At 40.7% G+C, this 21,305-nt stretch overlaps 1 protein-coding gene across 13 annotated transcripts; it reads right to left on the reverse strand.

Annotated features, from left to right (window-relative positions):
• Positions 1-357: 357 nt before the first annotated feature.
• Positions 358-17,215, reverse strand: LOC147157798 (major histocompatibility complex class I-related protein 1-like). 13 transcript variants are annotated; one of them, XM_086062875.1, is made up of 10 exons: positions 6,015-6,145; positions 5,255-5,403; positions 4,243-4,354; positions 3,018-3,284; positions 2,616-2,894; positions 1,291-1,590; positions 1,113-1,220; positions 1,012-1,029; positions 794-918; positions 358-713 (listed from the first exon to the last, which is right to left on the reverse strand). In XM_086062875.1, exons 1-9 carry the CDS (start codon positions 6,022-6,024, stop codon positions 803-805), a joined length of 1,359 nt encoding a protein of 452 aa, XP_085919001.1. In that variant the 5' UTR covers positions 6,025-6,145; the 3' UTR covers positions 358-713; positions 794-802. The 13 variants fall into 13 exon arrangements, with proteins under 13 accessions (XP_085919001.1, XP_085918997.1, XP_085918996.1 ...); XM_086062871.1 differs by having other exon boundaries at positions 794-1,029; positions 6,015-6,147; XM_086062870.1 differs by having other exon boundaries at positions 1,012-1,220; positions 6,015-6,147.
• Positions 17,216-21,305: the final 4,090 nt, after the last annotated feature.

Below are 21,305 nucleotides of genomic sequence, written 5' to 3' on the forward strand. Positions count from 1 at the left end.
CAGGTGAGGGTCGACACTCTCCAATGAGGAAGCGTTTTCTGTCTGTGACGTCATCAGACTCACGCAGGTGTCGACCTAATTATTAAATGAGGTCAGCCACGGTTCTAGGATTTTCTCTCTCTCTCTCTACTAGTGCTGAAGGGGTTTGAATGTCATGATAATAAGAACATGGAGGGAGTTTCTTGACATGATACTTATGAGAAAGGTAGCTAGCAGGAGAGCAGGTGAAAAGGAAGCGTTAGTTAAGAATGTCCTACGTCCTGTAGGTGAGAAGAAGAGGCTGGCGTTCGGTGGGCAGGAGGAGCTTCCAGAAACTTGACCAAACGCAGCAAAAACATACATTTTGCTTCTTTTTTTTTCATTCATCATCCTTTTATTGGTCCAATATTTACATCACGAGGTCAAATAAGTGCAAACAACAACATTGTGAAAGATGTACCAATTAACTGCTGACTGTTGAAGTGAAAGAAATTCTGGACGAATCTAAGTAAAGATGATAGAGGAGGCAAACCCACAATCAAAAAATGTGATATAAATCTATTATTGCTATTCAACTGCTTGATACCAATCAATATCAGCCATGTGACTGACGATTTCATACAAATCAAACGGACAACCCAAGGAACTCAAATAAATCTCCGAAACAAATATAAATTCTCTCTGTTTTCAAATCCAAGCACTTGGACGGAGACGTCTCTGTCGTGTCCCGACACCTGCACGAAGACGAGCACAGCAAATGGTGGACATGAATCCAGAGTCCAAGAACACGTGGAGTCCGCGTCAGCTCACTCACCGTGTGACGTCACGAGGAACTGGTCCCGGAATGGGCCTCGGGAAACGACTCGGAAGCAGGTTCGGCATCAGGCTCGGAAACGGACTTTGAGGCCGGCTCGGGATCGGGCTCGGAAGCGTCAGCAGCTGCGGGACGCAAAGATAGCGAGAGATGTGGAGCGTTTTTTTCGCAAAGGTGGACATCGGACCCGGACAGGACTGCGAAGACGTTTGACTTACAAGCTGGAGCGTAGTCGGCTGCAAGGAAGAAAAGAGGAAGAAAGTTGCGACTTGTGATCCCGAATGTTGCCGGCAGGCAGGCCAACATTTGCGTCCCTCACCTGGTGGGCTTTTGTAGCGCCTGACGAGGAGCACGAGCAGCGGCGCCAGCAGAGCGAGGAGCGCCAAGGGGACAACAACGGCCAGCGTCACCTTAGTGGCGTCTTCCTCTTGACCAGACGTGAGAAGGAAGACGTGTGAATGACACGCAAGGATCACGTGCGTGCGTGCGTGCGTTACCGTGGTTACTCAGGATGATGCTTCTGTCCAGCTTGGTGACCATGTCGTCCTCGACGCCAGCCAGCTGGAAGACGCATTCGTAGCGGCCCTCCGCGTCGGCCGGCAGCTCCGCTTTCAGGTGGGCCGTCGTCTGGAAGGTTCCGTCGTGGTTGGGGAGGAGCTCTCCCATCTCCACGTCCTCGTGGAGCTCCTCGCCGTCCTTCCTCCAAAACAGGGCGGAGTCCGCCGGGTAGAAACCGCTGGCGTGGCACGTGATCGGCGACGAAGGCGTCTTCTGCAGCAGCGAAACCACCGGCAGCTCTGCCGGGAGAGGGATGGAGTAGATGTGTGAGAGGAGCAAAGAAGGAAAGAATGAAAGGTGGGGAGAAAGTGGCAGATGGAGTGGATGTGTGAGAGGAGAAAAGATGTATAAGAACAACAGATGGAGAACATTTGTGGGAGAATGACAGACAGAGACTGTGTGAGAGGAGAAAAATATAGAGGATGTGTGTGAGGACCAAAGATGGAGAACAAGCATGAGGGGATGACAGTTTAAGTGAACGTATGAGAGGACCAAAGAAGGAAAGAGCAAAAGATGAAGAGAAGAGAGAAAGTGAGAGAATGACAGAAATAATTTGAGAGAGGAGAAACTTGGAGAGTCGTGTGAGAGGACCGTTGAGGAAAGAGACAGAAGATGGGAAGAAAGTGAGTGGATGACAGATGGAGAACAAGTTGAAGAGGAGAAACCATGGAGAGCAAGTGTGAACTCAGAAAGATGACAGGGAATATGTGAGAGGAAGAAATATAGCCACAATGTGTGAGAGGACAAAAGATAGAGAAAATGTGTGAGAGGGGAAATCATTGCAAGTAGAAAGGATGAATAGAATGTGCAAAAATATTAAGTACATAGAGATGTGTGTGAGAGGAGTGAAGATAATGTGTAACAAGGAACGTTTTAGAGAACATGAGGTGCAGAAAGATGGAGAGATGACAAAAGACAAAGATGGAGAGAAAGTGAGAGGATAATGAATGAAGAGAATGTGTGTGAAGACCAAAGATGGAGAGCATGAGCGAGAGAGAGAGATGGATAGATATGTGAGAGCAGAAAAAAAAATGGCCAGAATGTGTGACAGGACAAAATGTGGATTTAAAGCGTGAGAGAAAACATGCGATGGAAAGATGGAGAGAATGTGTGGAAATGAGGCAAGTTGGAGTGCAAGATGATGAAATTAGTGAGAGGAAATAGAGAACATGCGAGGTGAGGGAAATGGAGAATGTGTGAGAGGGGCAAGGCGAGAGTGCATGTTGCCATGTCAGCCATGCTCCTCCAGGGGGCGTGCTGGTACCTGTTCTCATCAGGAAGTCCCTCCCATAGCTCACAAACTTCTTCAAGTAAGAAGGACAAATCTCAGTCAAGTAATGCTTCCTGAGTTGATTCCAGGCGTCGTCTTGGTCCCACTTGTGTTTGGTGACGACAGCTTGCGGCTTAACTGCGATCCATCTCAGTGTCGACAACTCAAACGAGATGAAGTCTTCGCCGTTGTAACTGTAGTGTCGCCAGCCGTTAACCTCGTCAGTCTCGTCGTCCCATTCGCAGCCAGACATCCTCTGGAACATGTGAACACCTGACACGCACACAAACACACAAAGCAACATCCGACTCGAGTACGTGTGTGTGTGAATAGTTAAAGCAAAAAGTATTCACACATGAAATGTTTTTGTTGTTAGAAAGTTGAATGTAAGCAAACCTCCAGTTTGGTTGAAGCGCGCTTTAGCAATTTCAATGTTGATTTTGGTGACCTGCTCATTACCAATATTGAACTGTGTCTGTCTCTCCCAGTAGTGCGGATCGTCGTCGGTGATTTTGTTCATCCAGTCCTGTTTGGCTTTTGCTTTCCTGCTCTTGCTGTCGTAACGAACAATCTGAACGCCGTCAACATAAGCAACCTCGAAGTACGCTGGCAAGTTTGGAATGTGAGAGGACGCAGTTGTGAAATATTTGAGCGTGTGAACCACTGAAAGAAAACAAAAACATTTTGTTTGATTGACGTCCAAACTATTGACATCTTTTTGGGGAAATAATTGTTTTTATTGTTGATAAAACACATATTTGTCTTTTGCATTCATTTCAATACATTGATTGATTTCAGCTCATTCTTACACACAAACCAAACAAACGCTTCCTTAATAAGTTTGCTTATTAATCCTTTATTACACAGACATTGCTATTTTGTATGTACAGTGTTCCCTCGTTTCTCGCCTGTGTTACTTTCCTGTTTATTTTATTTTATTTTCCGTTAATTATATATATAGATATTTGTTTATTTATGTTTTTTCGTTTTTGTATGATTTTTTGTTTATTATGAATAATCTTTCATTCATCATATATGTTCTTTTTTCATTGACAGTCATTTTTCCATTAAAATTATTTTTTAATTTGCTTATACAACACAGTATATATATTTTTTGTTCATTCTAAATTTTCATTTATTATACAGTATTTAAGTTAAGTATATTTAAGAGGAGATTAATTCTGTTGATGGAAAATTCCAATACAACCCTTACAAGTTTGGAATGTGAGCGAGTGAATCGGTCAAAGCGAAAACAAAAACATTTTGTTTGCTTGCTGTCCACAAATCTTGGACTGTTCATATTTGAAATATATATATATATATATATATATATATATATATATATATATATATATATATAAATCATTGTTAAATAAAAAAACATTTAAGCGAATGATTGTTAAAGTTAATTCCTGATGAAATTCATGAATTATGACCACTTGTATTTTGCCAGTCAACATGTTACAATTTTAATACACTTGTCGAACACGTTTGCTATTTTTCTCCTTTACAGTATACTTCATCACTCGATGACCTATTTTGCATATTTCAGTTTGCAGTTCAAGTGTCGCTTCCTTCAACTAAGACGTGAACAATTGGGAGAGTCAACTTGTGCACTTACCAGGCGTCACGCTGTGGATTTGCACAACCACCACAAACAATCCCAACAAGTTCATCTTCCACATCTTTTGCTCCTTTCGGTCCCGCGTCAAAGCAAACCAGAAGACGCCGCTCTAATACGGTGAAGGCAACAAGGAAGCGGCTATATTTCGATTTCGGGGAAGTCACGTGACCACAGACCGGGTGACGTCAGGCCAAGAAACACAACATACAGCATTTCACTTTGGACAGGAATAATAAAATGAATAAACGTTCAAGATGTGCTGACGCAAAAGTAATCAAACTTAGCAAATTTTAATTTCATTTTGTTAAGCTGAGCTTTGAAGAATAAACTGTTTATCGGACGCGTCGGAACGCTTGAAACCGAAAGGGGTAAAGTTCAAGTTTCCTGGCGTGTGACGCAAAATTCCTTGACGCCACGCCACCAAGAACAACAGCTCGGATTCGCATCCAAGGTGTGCAAATGCTGACTTTCAGCAACTACATCATTTTTTTCATCAGTGCTACTGGGGGGCGGGGCACACACTAGAAACACACACTTATATGATATACTGTATACCGGAAGCAAACAAGATGTAGTAATTGTTTGTTGACTTTTATTTGATTTTAACTTTAGGTTGTATTCTTTTGATTTTTTTAACTTTTATTTATTTTACTTTTGTTTCTGAATCTTTTGATTGTTAATTTGTGTTAGTTTATTTTCTTTGTTCCTTTTCTAAAAACTTTTTGACTTTTATTTCAATTTATTTTCAATTTGGATTATTTTGATTGTGAATTTATTTTACTTTTATTTTTGAATCTTTTGATTTTGTTTTATTTTCCTTTTTTTTCCCTGAATCTTTTGATTGACAATTTGCTTCATTAAAATTTTATTTATTTTATTTTTGGGAAAAAGTTTTTTACTTTTATTTTACTCTATTTTTATTTCTGATTCGTATGATTTTGAATTAATTTTACTTTTAAAGTATGGAGTTAAATATGGTGCAAAACTAACTTGTAAAAAATGTTTGTACCTGTAGAAATGACAACTTGTAGTCAAAGAAGTCGCCACTAGGAGTCACAAGTGGATTTTCTGCTGCTGTCCAGTCACGTGAGTTTTGCACCAAATATCTCGCTACAAATGGTGACCAGCCAGTGACACTCGGAACACACACACACACTTCTAGATGTATATTCAAAAAGAAAACAAGCTATTTAAAATGTGGACAAAATACGTCCTCTTCATATATTTCATTTTTGAAAATACATTTCTTATTGCATGTATAAAAGACTACAATCCTAACCCAACTACAAAGAGTTTGAAGCAAACAAAATATAGTAAAGGGCAGAATACGAGACACCTGAGCAGTAGGTAATGACATCTTAGTTGCAGTTCACGATTTAAGCACCAGATGGAAGCAGAGAATTGCACACAAACTGAACCGGATTGGCGCGTTTCTCGGCCTTCAAAATCAAAGCATAGTGGGGTTTTTTCTTCTTCTTCTAATATGTAAAGAGACTTTACGTACGCATAGCCACGACAGTTGTGCGCCTCATAATGATAGTAAATCCTTCAATAATTATCCATTTAATTTATACTTAAATACAGAGCGTCACAGCCACAGGGACACTTTTCAACTTGTGCAAAACAAAACTGTGGAATTTGAAACTTAAAGGATCTTTCAAGATGGACAAGCTCACTGCGTATTTCCTAAATATTGTTACTTTGCTCAGGATAATTTGTTCACTTTGGTAAACCAAAATTCGCAGTGTGGCAAGTGGCATTATATTTACCGGTACTCATTTTTTAATCGTCATATTTGATCAGGACAGCCCCGCAATTTCACATTTTTAAAATGGGGTCGATGCCACGGGCTTCCAACTTCCGGGTTTCACACATCAGCGTCGTTTCCAGCGTTCCAACCCCCGCACCCGCACCCGCACCCGCAACCCCACCCCTTCTCGCGCGCAGGGTGTCTCAACTCTCGTCAACTGAGACAAACACACTACACAGTCGCACCCGTCGACGGGAACGCGCAAGCAAGCGGCATAAACGCAGAAGCGCAAGAACTGGGACGCGGCCCACACGTCGCTTACAAGAAACGGAAACAAAGCTGATGAAACCAGGAAGTCGTAAGTCCCGCCTCCTCCATGGCATATACCCCAGAGACCGCGACTGCGTCCTGTTAACTTTGACCCCGACCAAAACATACCTGCAGCGCTACCGCCAGTCAGTGGACAAAAATATATCGCGTCGGTATTGAACTAAGCACTACCGTTGAAAATGACTGGGAATTTATTTTCAATGGTAGTGCAGGTAAGCCGTAAAGTTAAGGGCAGTTGAGTTTAACTATTCACAGCTTCTGCGCGGCGCGGCTCACAAAATAACCACAGAAAAATCAGACTTACTGTTGTAAAACAAATGGAATCCAATGCAGTTTTGTAAAAACATTTTTAAGAAGCGTATACTCTTCAGTGGAAGACTATTAAAAACATAAGGGTCGGTCTCCGGTTCAAAACCGGGCAGAAACACGTTTTTATTTTTCTTAATTATTTTAAAAATAATTGAAACGTTTTAGGCAACTCCAACGCTATAAATTAGCTGTATAGCAGAAATAGTACATTTTATGGTAAATAAAGAAGTAACCGTAACCTGTTTGAGTGTTTTTTATTTGCAACTGTACATGATGAGTCTTTTCCTGAGAGAAATGGTGGTGGTGGTGGGAAGGTTAGGCAATTGTGAAAAGGGAATATACATCCCATTCTGGGAATTTATCAGGTTCAAACTGGCTGACTAAAGTATCCAACTGCAGTCGCCATTCACCCAATAAATAATGTTGTGATTCTGGTCTATTCACAGTATTGAATTCTAGTCTGAAAAGTTGCCAATTTGTTTTGTAGTGTAAAAAAGCAACCCAATATGACTCTGTTATATACATTAAAAACAAAGAAGCCATCAAGATTTTTAAGCATCAATAAAAAGCATATTTATGGTGTTCTATATCCATTCCATTCTATGCTTGTATCGAACAAGCAATCTGTGCCTCATAAAAGTGTTAAAATAGAATTATTTATATACGTAACTTAAAAAAAAAAAGTGGCCTGCCGTGTACTTGCTTGTGTTTTAAAAATGGGGTGGGTAGTAACCTGCGGCACGTGACCTGTCATGCAACTTCATAAACAAATCAAACCTCAGAGGAGCTGACATACACATTTAAAAACATTTAACCTGCAAATGCTCATATTTGTCAATCATATATTTTAGAAAAATAGGGAAACTGCTCCTCACCCCTGATTTAAAGATGAAGGACGAGAATGTGGAAAATAAAGCAACACTGACAAAAAACAAAACAAAAAAAACATCCAGTAAGAACAAAGGCTGGAAATATTACATATGTATATAAACTTTATATATATTATATAAAAAGCAAGTTCAAACGTCACTACTTCATCTGCTTTCCAGTTCGTCACGTGGCAAACTCCTTCAAAGCGAGTCATCACGTGTTAAATAGATTTTTAAAAATGGCTGCTTTTGAAAATGTACAGGGTGATTAAAAAGTAACCCCTTCTTTTAAAATACACATTTATTGTAATTTTGCTCTTGATTTTTTGGTGCCGTTTCTTTCATGTATATAATTTAATTTTGTAACTAAATCTGAACAGTTACTAGTGCTTCTCTTCCACATTCTGTCGTTTAAAAAAATAAATAAATAAATGTAGAACTCATGCTACATGCAAACTTTCCTCTCAAATCAATTTCTTGTTAAAAAAAAAAACTACAATAAAGAATAAACAAAAAAATTGAGAGAAACTTACAATAAGTATTTAAAAATAGGGAGTTATTAATCACTCTGTATTATTGTAAATATGTGATAAGAGTTTCTCATAAAAAAAAAAAAAGGAATTACAAGTCTTAAATTGGGATGTTGCGTTCGTGACTAGCCCCGCGGGGGCCCCTCACCTTGACCATGGGCACGTACTCCTCGGGCGCCGCTGGCTGAATCCGGTTGGACATCTCGATGACTGACTTGACCAGTGCCGTCACGTTTTCGTACACTTTGTCGTTGGAGCGGTCCAGGTTGGCTGTGGGGGGCGGGCTGATCTCCTGGGGCTGTAACTGCACCATTGTGGGAAGGAGAATTGTAGTTTTTTACTTTAGTATGATTTTTTTTTTTATATAGCTAGCTAGCTAGATAGACAGACAGAACAATACAAATAATCTACATTATGTTTACTACTGCTAAGAACTAATGCTGATTATGGCTTGATAAATAACAGTGGAACCTCCAATGTAAACTACAAATAGTATATATATATATAAGTAAAATTAATTACAGCTACTTACCCTTGGAGAGCAATGGACAGTCAAAAAGTATTTCATTCACTGCTCAGACACAATCTGCTTCCTCCTCAGGTCATTGAATCGGTGGAGGCTGGTGTCTGTGGATCTCACTCGGCTTCGTCTGTCCTTCCTTCCTTTCCTCAGTCTCTCCTTTGGTCTCTTGAGGTCTCCCTGATTTTTTATTTTTTATATTTGGATTTGTTGGAATTTAGATGTTTCTTGGGTTGGGGAAGAATTCTGGTGGGTGGCCCGGTGGGTGATGTCTGGTCGGTGCTGGATTTCACCTTCCTTGGTTTTCTTTGGTCCCCTCGGGTCTCCTGACGGCGGTGTTCGGTTTAGGTGAACGGTATGGGATTTTTTCTAATAGGTTTTTGGTGAGCTAACAAATACACGCACGCACATACACAATTTATATATATATATATATATATATATATATATATATAAAATAAAAAATAAAAAAATAAAAATAAAGAGCAATGATGATGACATTTCCGAATGAACAATACTGAGCTCTTTAACCTTCGTCTTGCGTTAGGGTCGGCAGCGACCCGTTTTTAGATTTAACATGCATAAAATAACCATATAAATTTGTTTATTGCATCAAGGCTTTTTGACTTTGTCAGGAACCTCTATTTCAACAAAATAAAACAAAAAAAAATGTTTTCACTAAATTCTAAAATGCTCTGGTTGAAATTATTACATTTGTGTTGTTAGGGTCGGTTTCGACCCAGTTATAAAAATAAGATTATAAAGCAATAATTAGAGCCAAAACTGGATTCATAATTGCACTGTCAGCCAACACACTGACAGACAGCTCCTCTCCCAATCCTGTGAGCTGTAGGGGATTCGCATTTTGCCGTGTTTTCTAGTACACCTGCACAAAAACAAAACAAACAGAGATGGGCATGTCCTGACATGCAAGGTCAATTCATTCATTTGAAGGGTCATTTGACTTGCAGAGTGCACATCTCCAATTTGCAGCATACAAACATGAGAAGAACATTTACAGCGACCCAAGTTCTGGATAATCTTTTTGACGAAAATGAGGAAGAGGACACAGAGCAGCATAGCGATGTGGATGAGCAGGTTTCTGAGGAGGAAGACAATGTGGAGTATCATCCAGAAGACACAGACATATCTGATGAGTCTGATGAGGAGGTCACTGGTGGTGAAGCTCGTCCCACTGAAAGATTCAAGTCCAAAAATGGTAAGATCTGTTGGAGCTCAGTACCTCATGATGTACATGGCAGGGCAGCTGCTGCAAATGTCATAAAAATGACCCCTGGAATCACAAGGTTTGCTGTGACAAGAGTCAGTGACATCAAGACATGTTTCGAGCTATTCATGCCATTGTCACCAAAAAGAGTCATCATGGCTATGACAAACCTTGAAAGAAAAAAAGTCCATGACGACATGTGGAAAGACATTGATGAGGAATATCTGGATGCTTACATTGGTGTTCTTCTTCTTGCTGGAGCGTACAGATCCTGCAATGAGGCCACTGATAGTCTCTGGGACGCATCGACAGGCATAAACATTTTCCGGGCAACAATGTCACTTCAGACCTTTCGAATGATATCAAGAGTCCTCAGATTTGACAACCGAAATAGCAGAGCAAGATCTGACAAGCTTGCCCCCATCAGGGATGTCTGGGAGAGATGGACGCAACTCATCAGGAAGTGACAAAAAGCCCACAATTATCCTCGACTATAACAAAAACAAAGGAGGAGTGGACAACCTGGACAAGCTGACTGCTACCTACACTGGCCAGCGAATGACCAGGAGGTGGCCAATGGTTGTGTTTTACAACATCCTTGATGTGTCTGCATGTAATGCATTTGTGTTGTGGACCCAAATCCACCAAGGGTGGAACTCAACCAAAGAAAGCAAGCGAAGAATGTTTCTTGAGGAGCTGGGAAATGCACTTGTCAAGCCACACATTGAGCGAAGGGAACGGGTGCCCCGAACCCCAGATGCTGCCATCTTGGTCAGACAGCTGCAGAGCTCACCTAGCACTTCGTCCACACCTTCAACACGACAAAGATCTGCTTTTCATTTTGTGTTTATATTTAAGTTCTACTGCTGAAAAAATACTTTTTTTGCATTTTTCTTGAAGTAAATATATATGGGTCGAAATCGACCCATAACACCATAGATGTTACTATAGTCAATAATATTTAAATAAATAAATAAATAAAACAAATTAACATAAGAGATGGTAACAGAAAGTTAACACAAGACGAAGGTTAAATTGATTTCTGGAGATTAATTCCCTTGATTAAACATTCCAACACAACCATTACAAGTTCTGAAGGAATTTGAGCAGACGCAGTCAAGAAATTCTTCAGTGAGAGAATCGGTGAAAGGGAAAACAAAAACATTTTGTTGGTTTGATGTCCACAAATCTTGGACTATCCAATTTTGAAATGATTGTCTTTTCAAATTTCAACAAAAAACTTTTCTTCTTCTTGGAAACCCTTATTTAAAACAGTAAACATTTTGTTTTTTGTGCGCTCACGGTTCACTTACATTCATTTAATGTCTATTAAAGTTCATTATTAGTTATTTTCTTCTATTCTATCCATATAACTTTTATTTGACAATCGGCATGTTACAATTTGAATACGCTTGTCGAACGTGTTTGCTTTACTTTACAGTATCCTTCATCACATATTTTGCATATGTCAGGTGATTAACTCGGTTTGCTACATTTTCCAATTGAACTATTCCATCTCTGTTAATGGTCATGTTGGCGTATTTCCAAGTGTTGCGCTGAAAAAAGGGATTCATTGGACGAAACCAAAAAAACAAAAAAACTGTACCGGTAATTTATTAAAGCTATTTTTTTTGTCTTATTGTATTCATGATTTGGTTGAAGGCATTATTTTCAATTTAATGTACATCAAATATATCTATTTTCCCCAAACCAAATAAAAAAGTTACATCCAAGTACATTTTTATTTTGGAATAAACGAATTAAAGTCATGAGACTTAACTTACAATACTTGTTTTTATAGATTTTAATGTTATTTTTTTGTCTAACTAGTAGGGGCACATACAACACATTTTGCAAATAAAAGTTTTTTTTAGTTGTTGTTTTTTAGCTCCCCTTTGTGAGTAAAATTTGACATTTTTAACTTAAAAAAAATAAAAATAAAACGTTTTATAGGGACAGTTTTCTGTTAATGGCAGTTTGTTATTTGACTACAAATATGTTTTTGTTTTATTTCAATTAGGATGTGGATGTGCTTAGCAGGCTTTGTGGCACACTGCTAAGCACATCCACCTCACAGTTCAAGTCCAAATCATGAATATAAAGATTTTGCTGTAACAAATTACAATATTTTTGTTGTCTTGTTTTTCTCAGTAAGACGTGAACAATTGGGAGAGTCAACTTGTGCACTTACCAGGCGTCACGCTGTGGATTTGCACAACCACCACAAACAATCCCAACAAGTTCATCTTCCACATCTTTTGCTCCTTTCGGTCCCGCGTCAAAGCAAACCAGAGGACGCCGCTCAAACCGATGACGTCACTTGAAAGCGTGGCGTCCTTTTGCTCATCAAATCAAGTCGAGTGTGCGTAAGAAGAGATGAAAAGCAGCACAAGTGTTTTTGGAAGTTTTGGGCTGAAACAGCGACGCTCTCCTTCCTGCTGCTCGGGAGCCGGGAAGACAAGGAAGTGCTCCTTTCGGGGAAATCACGTGACCACAGACCGGGTGACGTCAGGCCAAGAAACACACAACATACATGCGCTTTGCACTTTGGACAGGAATCATACGATAAACGTTATCGCTGTGTTGAAGCGAAAGCAATAAAATTCAAGATGTGCAAATGTTGACTTTCAGCAATCGGGGTGAGGTTACAACTTAAATGGCGGTAGCTGCAATTTATTCACAAATGTCGATTTATTAAATGTCGACCTTTGTTTTTGATTTATTGTAAGGAAATTGAAGGGTTTGGAAGGACTTTGAGGAGGGCGAAGACGAAGCAAGCCTTGTGTATTTAATAACTTCAAAAGTTTACTGTCCGATGAGACCTTTTGGGTTTTTTGTTTTTGTTTTGAGTGTTTTCTTTTTATTGTGTCTTGTTTGGCAGCACCGTTTATGTGTTCAGTTTGAAATGGATGTTGAAGTGTGAATTAATAAAGAAAGCAAAAGAAAAAAAACATGGTCATTAATTTAACAATATATGACATTTTGCACCGACGTCACGTGATCACGTGACTGCCCTATGAAGGACGGACGGAAGGAAATGACTGTTAAATGGACGTGACCCGGAACGACTTTGTGATTTAGCGGCTGTTATTTTACTAACTAAAAGTTGTTACTACTTCAACCGAAGTTTGCCTGTCAGTCAAAGTGGCACATTTAGTCGGGACTTATAAATCGCGATATTTACTTAATTTGGAGATCGCTAGTTTGAAAACAGCCCATTACCCTTTGTCGCCTGCTGTTTTTACCAAGTTCATCAAATCGCCGACTTTGCCGGAATTCACAGCGCACGACCTACATGATGTAGTCAATGCAGTATCTCCTCCTTACACCGGCGCTGATTTAAAAGCTTGTCGCTGGCGCTCTCTGGATCACTTTTTTTTGTTTTTTTTGTTGACACATGTTAATAAACTGAAGTAGCTGGACTGGTTCATTGCTCATCTCCTGTTTGTGTGTCAGTTCGTCCGATGCCGAAATGGAAGGTCACTTCAAGGTCATCGTCCTGTGAATGCAACTGCGTCATCACTGACAGTCCCAGAATTGAGTCGCAGGTCCTCTTCTGCACTGGTGGGTTTCATCTTCTGTCAAATTTGCTGCCTTAAAAAAAAAAAAAAACCTCATAACTTCCATTTTGTTGTTGTAGAGTCCCCTCGACCAGGCAGTGACTTGTGTTCTTGTTGCTGCATTGATACCATCAGCTTGAAGTTGATGGTAAACTTTGAATGTTGTCGACTCGGCGAGCTTTTCCTCGATGTCTTCCAATGTTCTGCCGCAGGCGCCGAGGAACATGGCGGGCTTCCTGGCGATGCGGCTGTGTGAGCAATTTGGCCCGGATCCCCTTCTGTGCTGGTGGCTTTCATCATATTTCAAAAACGTTTGCTGTACAACAAGTTGACGTGACTCACTGATGTCGTTTTTGTCTTAGGGCCGCACGATCTGCTCCCGCTGGCTCACAACTTCACCTGGTGACCACAAGGAGACAGCAATCAAGTCATACAACTTCAAGTTGTTGTTGTTTTAAGTTTGTGTTGTTAAAAAATAAAAAACATTCTAAGTTTTTTTTCATTTTGTCTTTTCAACATGTACTCTGCAAAAAAACAAAAAATTGAACAATTTCAACTTTTCTTGTAACATTAACTCTTTGACCGCCATAAACGTTATAAAACGTTTAGTAAAAACCTACGGAAGGGCGCCGAAGACGTTAAAAGACTTTCACTATGTTTTTTTTTTGTTTTTTTGGGAAACGGGTGGAGAAAAGCCTTGGGCAGCTGTGCTGAAAGTATCAAGCAGATCTAGTTAGTAAAATGACTCGTTTTGGCCCCTAGATGGCAGCGATGACTCTCTTTGCACAAGGTTGAATGGGCCGCCCACCGTGGGCGTCAGTAGAAGACGTGAGGCGGAGCTAGAGTGTTGAGGAGACATGGCTGATCATGACACAATGGCTGATGAAGCAACCGGTTGCAAGCAGCTCAAGCTTGAGCATTTTTTTCAAAGACGGAAAGCATCGATCAATACTAAAAAGCGCATTGATGTCGACGATGATGATGACTCCGAGCTTGACGCCAAAGTTGGAAGCCTTGACGCGACCGTTATGATCACGTAGTAAGCCTCACCGGCTAGCGCGGCTAGCGCGGCTAGCGCTGCTAACGCCGGAAAACGCGCAGCACACCCGACCGGGTATTCGATCGGGCGAAGGAGAGTTGTCGAAAAGCATCGACCAATGCACATTGATGATGATGATGATGGTGAATCCCGATGATGATGGTGAATCCCGAGGTTGACGCCACAGTTGGACGCCACAGTTGGACGCGGCCTTTATTATCACGTCATAAAGCATCACCGGCTAGCGCTGCTAACGCCGTAGCTGCACAAGCGGACATTTTGTCGGACAATGAAGAGTACCCCGAGTCCAATGCATATTCATCGGAGGAGCGGGTACAGTCTGATCACGGAGAAGACACTGGTTCTGGACTACGATGCCACCATGAATGGAGTGGATAAGATGGATCAGAACATCTCTTACCACCCGGTATAGCAACTGAAGGACATGAGGAAGCCAGACGTAACACCACCGTAACGTAACCGTAGCATGATCCTGATAGTAGACTTGATGGCAACACACACTGCAGTATATACTTGCTATTCCCCGGAAAAAACGGCCTGCAAGAAAGTGTAGCTTCTGCACGCGAAGAGGCAATCGCAGTGAAACTAATCTGTTGTGCAAATCATGTTGCGTCTCCTTGCACGCAGGGGAGTGTTTCACAAAAAGAAAAACTGTCGTTGAAACATCCACATAATTGTAAATAGCACCACAGTTGCACACATTTGTAAATAGTTTGCCAAATTGTTGTCAAATTGTTACACTGTTGAATGTAAATAAACGTATTTTGCTATCAAAAAACACTTTTTCATTCTTGGTGGTAGTGTTTTATAGAAGTAAAGCACTATTTAGGTGTTTGTGGCATCATTCATGGACAAAAAGAAGTGTAAAATTCACTAGAGTGCATGAAATAATATCGTTTCACTAAAAGCTTGATTTCTCCGTATTTTGGTCCAAAACAAGCGCATTTGAATGAAACTAACCATTTTCTATTGTTGATTACTAAAGAACGGAATAAGGTAGAAACAAACTATTTTTTTCTAATGAAAGATGAAAGTCTTCTTTCATTTGGTAGTATGTGTGTTTCCATAGTCCAAACAGAACATTTTCTGTGGACCTTGAAAGATCAGTCAAAATGCTTATATCGGCTGGCACTGACGGCATCCCTTTTCTGAAAACGTCTGGCAGTCAAAGAGTTAAAAAAATGTATGGACAGAAATTGTCAAAACGTAAATAAACCTAAGAATATAAAAGCAGGCTACTTGAAGATTTAAGAAAAAAAAAACAGATTGAAGCGCCGTCGATCTTGCCGATGACGTCAGTACAGCAGCGCAAACGAAATGCGTGATTCAGACGTGTTCACGTGGGTTTGGTTTCTTTTTTAGCAGTTCACAAATCACAATGCATCACAAAAATAGTCTTAATGATAATAGGACCACATTAGCAATCTAAACTGACAATATTTGTCACATCTCGGGCAATTCATTTGTGTATTTATCATTTATTATGAGCCTGCTGAGCGAAGCACAAAATCTATTTCCAAGTTTCACTTCAACTCGTCACCATGGCCACAATCTTTGCTCACTCGACATCAAATTCGCACAATTTGTAGCCACAAGGCTATGCTTTTATTTGGATAAGGTGTCATTTAGTACCTTTATTTTCACTTTAAGCGAGGAGAAGTCGGACTATTTCGTCTGTTTTTCCATGTTAATTTCGCCGTTTTCCCCTCTTCATTTTCGATCAATCATAAGATTTCAACCTGCTCTCATTTGGTCATTTTTCATCCGATTAAAAAACTGAGAACATGCTCGCGTTCCCCAAACCCTTGCCGTTCTAACGAGCCATTTCTGGAATCTGCATCTTCAACCGTTAAGTCGTGAGAGGCTTTTGTTTGAGGTGTGCGTATATATATATACATATATATATATATATATATATATATATATATATACATACATTTATATATATATACATATATATATATATATATATATATATATACATATATATATATACATATATATATATATACATTTATATATATATACATATATATATATATATACATATATATATATACATATATATATATATATATATACATATATACATATATATATATATATACATATATATATATATATATATACACATATATATATATACATATATATATACATATATATATATATATATATATATACACATATATATATATATACATATATATATATACATATATATATATATACACATATATATATATATATATACATATATATATATATATATATATATATATATATATATATAAATCATTGTTAAATTAACATTTTTTTCCACGAAACATTTACGACACTTAATATATTAAATTTTTTGCGTTCATTTAAATGAAGCGAATGATTGTTAAAGTTAATTCATGATGAAATTCACGTTTGCTATTTTTCTCCTTTACAGTCTACTTCATCACTCGATGACCTATTTTGCATATTTCAGTTTGCAGTTCAAGTGTCGCTTCCTTCAACTAAGACGTGAACAATTGGGAGAGTCAACTTGTGCACTTACCAGGCGTCACGCTGTGGATTTGCACAACCACCACAAACAATCCCAACAAGTTCATCTTCCACATCTTTTGCTCCTTTCGGTCCCGCGTCAAAGCAAACCGGAAGACGCCGCTCAAATACCCGCCGATGACGTCACTTGAAAGAATGGCGTCATTTTGCGCCTCAAATCAAGTCGAGTGTGCGTAAGAAGAGATGAAAAGCAGCACAAGTGTTTTTGGAAGTTTTGGGCTGAAACAGCGACGCTCTCCTTCCTGCTGCTCGGGAACCGGTAAGACAAGGAAGTGCTTATTTTGGGGTAGTCACGTGACCACAGACCGGGTGACGTCAGGCCAAGAAACACACAACATACTGTACATAAGCATTTCACTTTGGACAGGAATAATAAAATGAATAAACGTTCAAGATGTGTTGACGCAAAAGTAATAAAACTTAGCAAATTTTAATTTCATTTTGTCAAGATGAGCTTTGAAGAATAAACTGTTTATCGGACGCGTCGGAACGCTTGAAAGCGAAAGTGGTAAAGTTCAAGTTTCCTGGCGTGTGACGCAAAATTCCTTGACGCCACGCCAGCAAGAACAACAGCTCGGATTCGCATCCAAGGTGTGCAAATGCTGACTTTCAGCAACTACTTCGGGGAGGGGGGTCAACGTCAATGCGAGAGGGGGACACCATTTTTTTCATCAGTGCTACTGGGGGGCGGGGCACACACTGGAAACACACACTTATATGATATACTGTATACCGGAAGCAAACAAGATGTAGTAATTGTTGGGTAACATGCATGATTATGTGACCTAATTAGGGCACTTGAACGGTGGAAACACTCGCTGTAGAATTGGCGGCTGTGAGAAATGTCGAGAAGGACCCCCGTATGTTGAAATGGTTAACATCCGCGACAGGGTGAGAAAGGAATGAGGTCATCGGGTAGCTTGACTTGAAAGGTGGGAATGCTTGCAGTAAGATGGAGAAAGGGCACCATCTAGGGGTGAAACCCTCATACTAACTTCCTTAGTAAGAGGGTCCCAGACAAGAACTCCTCCTTATCCAACTATCGGGTATATAAGGAGGAGAAGGGCTCATGTCGGGGCTTTTCCCGACAACCTTCGGGGACATGGCTTATCCTACTCGTAAGGTACGAAAAGGCATCGTAATATTGGCTGTTTTTCGTGGCTGTTTTTGAGTGTAGAAAAGAGAGCTGAACTATGCCTTAGATTGCAAATTCGAAATTAGACTTGAGTAGATAGGAGGAAGTCTGGGACAGTTAAGGAAAAGTCATGATTTCGAACCCATTTCTTCTATCGGGTCAAAACTACTTAAATCCGTTGGACTGTTTTTTTGTTTGTTTTTTAACTAAAAAGGGGTCTTTCTCCAACGTTTCTTATATTATTATTTTTATTCTTTTCCAACTTTAGGTGCACTGCTGGTTGACTTTTATTTGATTTTAACTTTAGGTTGTATTCTTTTGATTTTGAATTTGTTTGACTTTTATTTTTGAATCTTTCGATTTATTTGACTTTTGTTTCTGAATATTTTGATTGTTAATTTGGAAAAACTTTTTGATTTTGATTTTACTCTATTTTTATTTCTGATTCTTTTGATTTTTGAATTTATTTTACCTTGAAAGCTTTTCATTTCATTTTATTTCTGAACCTCACGAACTAAGTACTATATTGTCATTTCTCCAACTCACTCGTTTGATGATCTGTACTATTATTAAAATTGTAATAAACGTTAGAAAATTCTAACCAATTTTGGTATTATTTTGCCGCTAAAGGCATAGGTTCTTTGAATTAATTGTGCTGTTTATAGTTAGAGGGATGACTATTAACAGTAGCGATTTTATCTCGAGTTAGGATTACCCAGGTTCAAGTATTTCGACCCATTTATACAGGAACCGAGCGCTTGAATTCAGAATCACTTGCGTAACTTAATATCTTTCTTAGTGTCAGTTGGAGTTCATTTGGTTTTGATAAATATCACTCCATATCCTCCGAGTTAGGATAACAAGCCCGAGCGGGTTTAATAAAACCAGCTAAACTTATTTAGGTCTTAACAAGCGTAACCGATCTTTAGAGGAGCCGCTGTAAAAAGAGCGTGTTTCGATTGGATCCTTATTTCGAATTGGTTACTCAATAAGGGTTTATCTGAAGCAAGACCGGGCTGACGCTCTAAAACCGGGACGGTGAGAACCGAAACGAATTCTTCCCGCAGCCGACTTGAAGCTGTAACGAATATTGCCAGTCACCCTCCATTTTGTTGTTGTTGTTCTCCTTTCCTCAAACACTTCACTCTTGGAAATATGCGCAAGGTCAACCTGGGCTTGGGGTTGAGAGATAGCAACTCTCCGCCTCTTTTTCACCCTCGCCAGAGACGGCCGAAAGGCCTTCCACACTTTTGAAGTCAACCACCACGCATGTCACCAGGATGTGAATGTTTGCTTTTCACCCTCCAGAACCGCCAGTTTATTTTATCGGGGGGCTCCTTCCTCTCCCCTGTCGAGTTTGTGGATTAAATCACAGATAACAGCAAGCCAGATGGCCCTGGTTGAACCCAGGTCAGTCACATTCCAGCGTTCTTGAAAGCTACATGTGACCACAGCGCCTTCGAGTGGCGACGATCGGAACTGCCCTCACATGGAACATCTACGACCCACAAAGCGATCTTACACATTTCACCTAAGAAATTCATCCCATACAAGTGAACTTACGCACAACTGAATGTTTCACACCATGTATGTTTTGTTTGTGTTTAGAAAAGAATGTCAAATGTATTTCAACCTCAAGAGAGTTCTTAGTTACTCCGCAAAGAACGAACTGACCTCATGACGCAGTATTAGTCGATGCTGTGCGGTTTCTCGCTGTTGGTTGGTGCGTTCCGCCTGACCATTGGTTTGCGGATGATAACCGGAAGATAGACTTACAGAAATGTCTGGCGCAGAGCAAAAAGACTTCCAGACGAGGGATGTGAACTGTGGAACCTCGGTCTGAGACTATATCTAGGGGACTGCCATGGAGACGGAAAACATGTTGTATTAACAGGTTAGCCGTTTCTGTGGCGGAAGGGAGTTTGGCTCGGGCAACAAAGTGGGCGGCCTTAGAAAATCTGTCCACTATACTAAGTATGACTGTGTTACCTCTTGATGGAGGAAGGCCAGTGATGAAGTCCAGTGCTATGTGGGACCTTGGACGGCTGGGGACTGGTAATGGGCGGCGGTAACCGGAACTGGTAGATGTTTTGTTTCGGGCACATACCGTGCATGCGGCGACGAGTGACCGAGTGTCCGTTTTCATAGTCGGCCACCAGAAGCATGGGCGCAGGACGGCTAGGGTTCGGTGGACTCCCGGGTGGCGGCTCAGACGGGAAGCGTGGGCCCATCCAAGTACCTGAGAGCGGACACAATCAGGGACAAATAGAGTTGCTTGGGACCCACCTCTGGGGTCGTTCTGTCCGCTCTGTGCATTCTTAACCAATGCTTCGATCTCTGACTCCACTGATCCTACAACACAAGCAGGTGGAAGGATGGGCTCTGAATCCTTTGTTTTGTGGGTGGAGAACTGGCGGGACAGGAAATCAGGATTGGTGTTCGTAGGCCCTGGAATGTACGACAAAGTGAAATGAAAAGGAGCAAAAAAGAGGGCCCACCTCGCTTGTCTTGGATTTAGTCTCTTTGCCGTCCTCAAGTATTCCAGAATGGATGTGTTGCACCCTCCAGCAGATGGCGCCATTCCTCTCGTTCTCTGTCACCGATGCTGTAATTGCGCTCTGCTGGGGAGAGTTGACGGGAGAAGAAGGCACATGGATGTACCTTAGCGTCCTCGGGTAGCCGTTGGGAGAGCGCGGCCCCCCCACTCCCGCCTCAGATGCGTCCCCCTCCACAATGAACTGTCTCCATAGGTCTGGATGAAGAAGGACAGGAGCAGACGTGAACCGGTTCTTGAGGTTGCTGAATGCAGTTTCCGCCTCTTCTGACCAGCGGAAAGGGATGGCAATGGAGGTGAGGGGGGCTGCAACACGACGACAGTTCTTCATGAATCCCCGATAGAAATTGGCGAATCCGAGGAATTGCTGCAACTGCTTGTGGTCGGTAGGTTTAGGCCACTCTGAGACAGCTGTGACCTTGGCCGGGTCCGTTTGCAGCTCACCCTTAACAATGACAAAGCCGAGGAACCTGGTTTTGGGGACATGGAATTCGCACTTTTCGGCCTTGACAAAAAGGCCGAAAAGGCTCCCGTTCTCCAAGAGCCTTTGGAGCGCCAGCCGCATATGCCTTACACGGTCGGACAGGGACAGTGAAAAAAATCAAAATGTCATCGAGATACACAAACTTGCCAATCATGTCTCGGAGGACGTCATTGACCAG

This window comes from Leptonotus elevatus, chromosome 19 (genome assembly GCF_054856555.1).
Source record: "Leptonotus elevatus isolate MCC_2025b chromosome 19, RoL_Lele_1.0, whole genome shotgun sequence".
NCBI classification, from domain to species: Eukaryota; Metazoa; Chordata; class Actinopteri; order Syngnathiformes; family Syngnathidae; genus Leptonotus; species Leptonotus elevatus.